General features: G+C 43.4%; 1 protein-coding gene across 1 annotated transcript in view; it reads right to left on the bottom strand.

Moving 5' to 3' along the window:
• Positions 1-9,015, bottom strand: part of MED29 (mediator complex subunit 29) — a 49,676-nt gene extending 40,661 nt beyond the window's left edge. Inside the window, exons 1-2 of the mRNA XM_077479957.1 lie at positions 8,795-9,015; positions 4,429-4,487 (exon numbers count right to left, since the gene is read on the bottom strand). Of these exons, the coding sequence (XP_077336083.1) occupies positions 4,429-4,487; positions 8,795-8,974 (239 nt within the window). The 5' untranslated portion in view covers positions 8,975-9,015. The remainder of the gene's footprint in view (positions 1-4,428; positions 4,488-8,794) is intronic.
• Between the last annotated feature and the right edge of the window lie 4 nt (positions 9,016-9,019).

Below are 9,019 nucleotides of genomic sequence, written 5' to 3'. Positions count from 1 at the left end.
GGTAAGCCTACATAAAGGCTTACCTGTAGGTCCAAGAAATATCTCCTAAACCTACACGGTTTAGGAGATATTTGCCGAAAGACAGGCACCGCTGTCTACAGCGCATGCGCTGTAGACAGAGGCGCGCAGGCGCACTGAGCGCACCACGGTCAACGGCGATATGCCGCGAGTGGCGGCTTCCGTGCGCATGCGCGGGAGTGACGTCATCGCGGCTTTGCCGAATGACAGCGGCGGAGCAGCGAGACCCACCGAGAAGATGGATGCGCCGGACTACAGGGGACAGAGGTGACTTCGCTGGCTCCTGTGTCAGGTAAGTAACACATAATGAACTACTATGCGATGCATAGTAGTCCATTATGCTTTACCTTTTCAGGGAATGAAAGAGGAAGTAAACCCGTTAGGGTTTACTTCCTCTTTAATGTCTCCTGAACTTGCAGTTTAGGAGATATTCAGAGTGCATGCAGGCCGATGGATGTCATCGTCACATGCACTCTGAAGGTCCAGCTTACCAGGCCGGACCTTCAGAGCCTGTGCTGTAAACGGCGGCTCCCACGTGCATGTGCGGGAGTGACGGCATCACAGCTCTAGCCACTCACAGCGCTGGAGCCCACAAACCCAGAAGAAACACTGGGGAAGAAGTCTGCCATCTCAGCAGGGTGTGGGCACCGCTATACGGCTTTGTTCTAAGGTAAGAAATTCATAAATAATCTAGTATATGCGATGCATAATAGCTCATTATGCCTTTATCTTACAGCCCCCCCCCCCCCCCCAGGGGTTTACAACATCTAAGGTTAAACCGCTTCTCTTCCAACTGCAAGTGGCCACATGCTTCTTACACTCGAGTACCAGCCTGAAATTTCCCTTCATTACCAGGTCATTTTTTAGTTCTCCGTGTTTTGACGCTGAAAATGACTCGATTATGTAACACTGCAGACAAAGGAATTTTATATACTTTTTGAGACAGATCAGTCTCAGTCACCCAGGCAGTAAAAATGGGCAGTATGGTTGTGTTTTTACCACCTCCCAATTGCCCACTGAAAGCTGAAAGGGGTTCATTTGCATGCCACTGCTCAATGCTTTGCTGCCACAGGAAACTTGACTTGGTTTGCCCAGTTTTAAACTCACCCAATGAGACCTCACCACAACTGCAAGCCAAATGTCTTATAAAAATGGTACAAGAGAAATAACCGTACACCACTCCGCTGTTCATAAATGTACAGTAGTGTAGTGTTTTTTTCACATCATGAATTGCTAGTGCAATGGTTAAAATTTGTCTTTTGTTATTGCAGTCTTTGTCCCACTGTGGAAGAATTTTTTGCAATTTTCTGTCTTGAGGACAAAGGAAGTGACAGGAGATCTTTCCAGAGCACAGAGAATTTTCTATTAAGCAGTGGTCACTGGAACAAGTGCCCACATTGGAAAATTTCTCCTCACCTCCTAATTCTTTTGATAAGTCAAAACTTTAGGATTTCCCTCACTTTTAGTTCTAGAAACAATGATTACCAGGACAAAGAGGAGGAATCGTTCTCACAGGAAAACATACAGAAATGAAAGCCTGACAGTAGGATTTCCCTCACTTTTAGTTCTAGAAACAATGATTACCAGCGACAAAAGAGGAGGAATCGTTCTCACAGGAAAACATACAGAAATGAAAGCCTGACAGAGGATCTAATTCTTGCTTGATCAATCCAGGTTAGGCTTCTGGGTGATAGCCAGCTAATGGACTACATCCCCAATATAGTCCAAAGAATATTCTGGGGGACAGAGAACACTGTTTCCAGCCCCTAGTGAATGGTCTAGAGCACCGTCTTCAAAATGTGGCCCGGAGACTGGATGTGGCCCTTTGCTCATCTTTATTCGGCCCTTGGGTCACATACTTACTGCTGGATAAAGGCATTATGCTCTCCACTGACCCCAATGATGGGGGCGCCATTCCTCCGCTGACCCCAATGATGGGGGCGCCATTCCTCCCGCTGACCCCAATGATGGGGGCGCCATTCCTCCCGCTGACCCCAATGATGGGGGCGCCATTCCTCCCGCTGACCCCAATGATGGGGGCGCCATTCCTCTCGCTGACCCCAATGATGGGGGCGCCATTCCTGCCCTTATACCAAAAGAAGGGGTATTGCTTACTCCCACTGACACCAAGACATTTTCTACTCCCACTGGCCACAGTCCAGCCCTAAAGCCTGAAAGACTGTAGACCGGCCTTTTGTTTACAAAAAAAAAAAATGGAGGCCCCTGGTCTAGAGGAACATATTGAGAATGTACTCCAGAGAAGAGAACCCAAAGAATCAATTTACAGCACTACTCTAGCTCTCACCAGGACATGAAGTGATGGGGAATCTTCCAATTGTTGCATAAACAGCAATAGCACACATTGTAACACTTAATCTCTTTAACCAAAAGGTTTTGCCTGGGGCTCCCCTTCAAAGCCCCACTGGCCTTTTAAAGTTAAATCACATTTCCAATGCATCCAACAAAATGCGTGCAGAGCCCTACAGTTAAATTTTTTATTTTCTTTAGAAAGCAGCCACAGCCTGAGTAGAAAAGCCTCTCCGCTGCCAGCATTCTACAAAAAAGGTTCCTTGATTTATTTGGAAGCAGCTGTCTCCCTCCTGAGGTCCAAATGCACCCTGCTAACTTCAGAGCTAGAACTTTTCAATCAGCAGCAGCATGAGCTTTGCAGATTGCACAAGTATAGGTCAGACTCAGCAGGGACATGTTAGGCCTCTGCAGACATTCCACTGCTTTCACAGAAAGCCAAGGTCCGTCTCTGCATGCTGGCAAGGGACAGACTTTTCTACTTAGGCTGCTGCTGTTTTCTGAAGAAGACAAACCGCAAAAGACTTGCACACATTTGTTTGGGGCACTATTAAGTTTTTAGCCAAACCAAAATTGAAATTTCAATTTGATTTTAAGACAAAATGTTAAACAAAAACAAACTGTGGGTCAAGTATGAGGAAAAACAAAATTGAGTGAATCTTAAACATTCACTTTCTATTACTGTTTAATTAAATATGCTTGTGAAAGTATTCTGCTAATGTTTACATTAAAGCTGAAATGTAGATATGGCAATTTTTAAAAGAGGAAGTAAAACTTCCTCCACTTACTTTACTATAGGTAGGCCTATAACAAGGTTTACATATAGGTAGTCAAAATAGATCACATGCAGCCGGTGGCATCACTGGCGCATGCATTCTGAAGGAACAGGCATGTGTGCCGTTCCTTCTGAGCCCTGTGCCATGAACGGCAGTGCCGAAGCCCAGGAACCCAAAGAAGTAACTCCAGGAAAACCGCCAGCCCTGTCAGCGGTGTGTGGGCACCAATACAACAGCTTAGTTCTAAGGTAAATATTATATAATGAGCAAGTGATGCATACTAGCTCATTACGCCTTTGTCTTACAGGGTTTTTTTTTTTTCCCCAGAGTATACAACCTCTTTAAGTAGTTTCATTGGCTGAGCTTGAAGCAAAGTAAACATGTGCCATACCTGGAATTCAGTTTTAAATTATTGTATAAATTATCCATAAATACTTATTTTCAGCAGTGTGCATCAATAAGAGGTGAGCTCGCTAAAGCATCAGATTATGATTAGGTAGAGCTGAACGATTAATCGTCAAGAATCAAAATCGTGATTCTACTCCCTTCCCGATCTTAAGACAACATTTCCTAATACTATGTAAACAAGTACAGAAAGCTCTCTGCTCACTTCTGAATGCTAACAAAAAAAAAATAAAAAATAAAATTAAAAAAAAATCCAGGCAGCCTGCCAAGTTTATCTCAACTTCACCATAACTTTTGTTTCTTAGATCAAAAAGGGATGAACTTCAGTCTGTAAATGAGGTCAGTTTAACCACCTAAAGACCAAAACCTTTTTCTGACACTTGCGGCTTACAAGTTAAAAAAAAATCAATATTTTTTGCTAGAAAATTACTTAGAACCTCCAAACATTACATTATATATAAAAAAAAGACATACATATATTTTACACACACACACATATTTATATATATATATATATATATATATATATATATATATATATATATATATGAGAGAGAGACGCTAGAAAATAAAATGGTGGTTGTTGCAATATTTTATGTCGCACTGTATTTGCGCAGTGGTCTTTCAAACACGCAATTGTTTTTGAAAAAAAAAAAAAAGGGAAGATGTTACGCCGTGAGAATTGTGATCTTTATTCTAAGCAAAAAAATAAAAAATTGCGATTGGGACTGTTGGCAAGACAACAGCGCATCAGAGGAATAGCTGCTATGGGACAGAGATGACAGTTACCATTTAAAAATGATGATTTAAAGCAAGTTGATTTAAATCAAGACTTTTTAACAAGTAATTTAAACTGTGATTTGAATCAAATCCACCCTGTGAGATCCTGACAACTATGAATATATAAAGCACAAATACTTACTGCCCATTATCAATATTTGTGTTCTGGGCCAGATTCAGAGCTGCGATTTTCATGAGATTCTAAAAAACAAAGAGCACACAGAAATATTACAAATATATACATATCAGAAGTGGGAACAAGTAATTTGTACAGGGGTTGTAGGGAGCACAAATGTGTATGCATGATTTTGTAAAGAGGGTTTAAAATCATTGATCTCTAACAGTTTCCTCCAGCACATCGGCAGTCTCCTGAGGAGCAAGAGAGGAAAGATTCCTGGTGCCGCACATCCACGGTGTCCTATGGTGGACAGAGAGAGACACAATCATAGCCTGGGCTCCCGCCAGGCTACACCCAAAGCGTTTCACTCCGCCCCCAGAGCTTACTACAACTGGGTTACATGAACACATCAATAACTGTTTTTGTATTGTGAAAGTTGAGCACACCTCTATCACTGCATTCATTAAAAGCAATATTGCAACTAAAAATAAAGTTAAAAAAATTAATAGCCCATTACAAGATAACAAAACCACACAAAACCAGCAGCTTTTAATTTCAAATTTAGAGATTTCCCTGCTGTACCTGAGAAGGTCACGGCTGCCTGAGGAAAATGCCCTATTATGTGGCAACAATGAAATTCATCTTCAGGCTTCATTCAACTTTAAATAGTTTGTTTGGACCCAACTGGCCCATAAGACCTACAGCCGTGGCCAAAAGTGATGAGAATGACACAAATATTACATTTTCACAAAGTCTGCTGCTTCTGTGTTTTAAGATTATTTTGTCAGATGTTCCTATGGTATACTGAAGTAGAATTACAAGCATTTCATAAATGTCAAAGGCTTCTATTGACAATTACATTAACTTTAGTTTATGCAAAGCGTCAATATTTGCAGCGTTGACCCTTCTTTTCAAGACCTCTGCAATTTGCCCTGGCATGCTGTCAATCAATTTCTGGGCCACATCCTGACTGATGGCAGTCCATTCTTGCACATCAATGCTTGAATTTGTGGGCTTTATTTTTTTGCTCACCCAGTTCATCAAACGATGGTTGGGAGAAGTTGCTCTCGGAGGATGTTTTTGTACCATTCTGTATGCATGGCTGTGCGATCCCACTCCCTTGGCTGAGAAGCCCAAATGAATGGTCTCAGGAGACTCTACTGTTGTCAAGACCAATGGCAGCGCTCACCTTTTCTTCTCCAGACAAGGTTTTCTCCTGATGCCCCAAACAATCTGAAAGAGGATTCAGAGAGAAATGTCTTTACCCCAGGCCTCACCAGTCCAAGCACTACCTAAACAAGCTCTGCACTGGTGGAGCCATGATCCCCCAGCTCAACCAACTGTAGGAGACGGTCCTGACACTGGCTGGACTTTCTTGGGCTCCCCGAAGTTAACATCACAACAACTGAACCTCTCCTTGAAGTCATTAACGGTCAGATAAACGGTTGACTTATCTTGCAATCTTAGTAGCAGCGATATCCTTGCTTGTGAATCAATTTTTTGTGCAAAGCAATGTTGACTGCATGCGTTTCCTTGCAGGTAATCATGGTTAACAGAAGAACAAGGATTTCAAGCACCACCTTCCTTTTAAAGCTTCAGTCTGTGCATTACAGAGTGATTTCCAGCCTTGTCCTCATCAACACTGACACCTTTGAGAAGAGAATCACTGACATGTCTGCTGGTCCTTTTGTGGTGGGGCTGAAAATGCAGTGCAAATTTTTTTTTTTTTATGGGATTAAGTTCATTGTCATGGCAAAGAGGGACTTTGCAATTAATCTGATCACGCGTCTCAACATTCTGGAGTATATGCAAATTGCCATTGTAAAACCAAGGCAGCAGACTGTGAAAATAAATTTGTGTAATTCTCAAAACTTTTGGCCACGGCTGTATTCACGTCAGGAACAGTGGCAGTGGCTGTGAGCCCTGTATACTGTACAGACCCTCAGCTCAGGTGGAGGCGAGCAATAGCTGGAAGTCTCTTAGTAATATCCTAGCAACAAGGCAGGATGGGATAATGCAATTGCTGGGACTATGCTAGGCAGGCTTTAGGAGGTATAAAAATAGCCTATACCTATAACGGGGCTTTTTTTTTTTTTTTTAACCATTTCCCGACCGGCGCACGCCAATCTATGTCGGCAGAATAGCACAGGCAGGCAAATTGGCCTATAGGTACGTCCAATTTTATATGCCGCCCGTCATCGCATGCGCGCTGCCGGCGGTGTGCTTGCGTGCCGGTCGGGACCCCCGTAAGTCCGGTCGCGGGTCCCGCGTACTCGATCGCCACGGGGATACCCGCGATCATCTCACGGGGCGGCTGAACTGTGAGATGCGGTTGTAAACAGCATCTTCCCGTTCTGCCTAGCAACAAGTGATGCCGATCTCTGCTCCATGCGATTGGAGCAGAGAGCAGTGTTCACTAACACAAAGCCCAGCCCCCCACAGTTAGAAACACACCTCTAGGACACACTTAATCCCTACACTGCCACCCCCTGGTTAACCCCTTCACTGCCAGTGTCATTTACACAGGAATCAATGCATTTGTATAGCACTGATTGCTGTATAAATGACAATGGTCCCAAAAATGTCCGATGTGTCCGCCATAATGTCGCAGTCACAAAAAAAAAAAAAAAAAAAAAAAGGGAACTTTCTAGCAATACACACCAAACTGAGCATATGCAGAATGACCCCCAAGAATCTGTTGTGTCAGGAGATAGATTGGGTGGACTGTGGAAGAAGGGGGATCAGAGAAGACAGAATCAAACAGCCTATTTACATAATGCAGACAATTAACCCCTTACATGCCACAGTGAGTAAAACAGTAATACAGAATACTTTATTAATCCCAAAAGGGAAATTGTTACAATACAGACACACTTAAAGACAAACAAGATCACAACAATAGACTGAACAAGATGCAAAAACCACAAGCAAAATTACCAATAACAGTCATTAACCACTTAAGCCCCGGACCATTTGGCTGGCCAAAGACCAGAGCGTTTTTTTGTGATTCTGCACTGTGTCGCTTTAACTGACAATTGCGGTCGTGCGACGTGGCTCCCAAACAAAATGGACATCCTTTTTTCCCCACAGATAGAGCTTTCTTATGGTGGTATTTGATCACCTTTGCTGTTTTTATTTTTTGCGTTATAAACAAAAAAAATAGCGACAATTTTGAAACAAAAGCATTTTTTGCTATAATAAATATCCCCAAAAAATATACAAAAAAAAAACATTTTTTCCCTCAGTTTAGGTTGATATAGATTCTTCTATATATTTTTGGGAAAAAATAAAAAATTAATTTGCAATAAGTGTGTATTGATTGGCTTGCGCAAAAGTTACAGGGTTTACAAAATAGGGGATAGTTTTATGGCATTTTTATTAATGATTTTGTTTTTATTAGTAATGATGAGCGATTTTTATCGTGACTGCGACATTATGGCGGACAGATCAGACACACTTGGCACGATTTTGGTACCATTCATGTTTATTATTGTTTTAATCACTGTGGAATGTAAGGGGTTAATTTTCTGCATTATGTAAATAGGCTGTTTGATTCTGTCTTCTCGGCGATCAATGGAATTAAAAATGCACCGATTACTGTGTAAATGACACTGGCAGTGAAGGGGTCAACCATTAAGTAGCGCTGTAGGGGTTAAGTGTGTCCTAGGGAGTGATTCTAACTGGGTGGAGGGGCTACGTCTGACACAACACTGATCACCTCTCCCGATTACAGGGAGCTGTGATCAGTGTCAGTAGGCAGAACGGGGAAATGCTTGTTTTTATATTAGCATTTCCCTGTTCTTCCTCCCCGTGAGACGATCGCGGGTATCCCCCGTAGACACTGAGTCCGCGGGACCGGCGATCGTACTCATAAAGGTCAACGTACAGGTAGGTGATTCTGCGTGATGTGTGATTCTAGAGTAAGGGAGGGCTTTTTTTGCCATCTGTGTCCCATTGGAGAGATTTCTCTTCACTTCCTGTAGCCATAACAGGAAGTGAGGGGAAATCCCTCTATTGGGGAATCTATGGTTGCCATGAGACAGATTGGAAGATTTTCCCTCTATTCCTGTTCTGGTGACGAGCCACAACTTAAGTTACTTTTCACTTTTGCTGGTAAAGGCCATCAGGACAAATCAGGGTTATTCACCACAACGGGACAGACTGAAGAAAAACACACACACACACACACACTGCGGTTAGTTGTACTTTCTGTAGCTGAATATGAGATGTGAGCACAGCTGTGTGTTCATAGTTCCCTCAGATCGCTGTCCGGGTAGTGAAGGAAGGATAAGGCTGCCAGCCTTTTGTAGTGACTGGACGCTGCTGCGGTCCTCTGTGCTCTCTAGCCCCACCTAGTGTAGATCAGTGATACCCCCCTCAGCCCGGGTACCTGCAGACTCTCCTTCAGCTGCGGGATGAGCATCTTGTACCTCTGCACCGGGTCGAAGTCTTGCTGCTGCTGCGGCATCCCCATCTGCTGCTGTGCGGCCCCGGGTCCAAGTTGGGGCCCGGGGGGTCCGCCGCCCGGAGGCTGCTGAGGACCCAGCGCTGGGTTCATGGGCGCCGCCATTGTTCAGTGGCGAAATCACCTGACTTCGGCACTACACGCAAGCGT

Source organism: Lithobates pipiens, unplaced genomic scaffold (assembly GCF_037356315.1).
Source record: "Lithobates pipiens isolate NorthernLeopardFrog02 unplaced genomic scaffold, aLitPip1_a1.2 Scaffold_1, whole genome shotgun sequence".
In the NCBI taxonomy this organism is placed as follows: domain Eukaryota; kingdom Metazoa; phylum Chordata; class Amphibia; order Anura; family Ranidae; genus Lithobates; species Lithobates pipiens.
The sequence above is the reverse complement of the archived record's forward strand: the minus strand, read 5'-3'. Positions and strand labels throughout refer to the sequence as shown.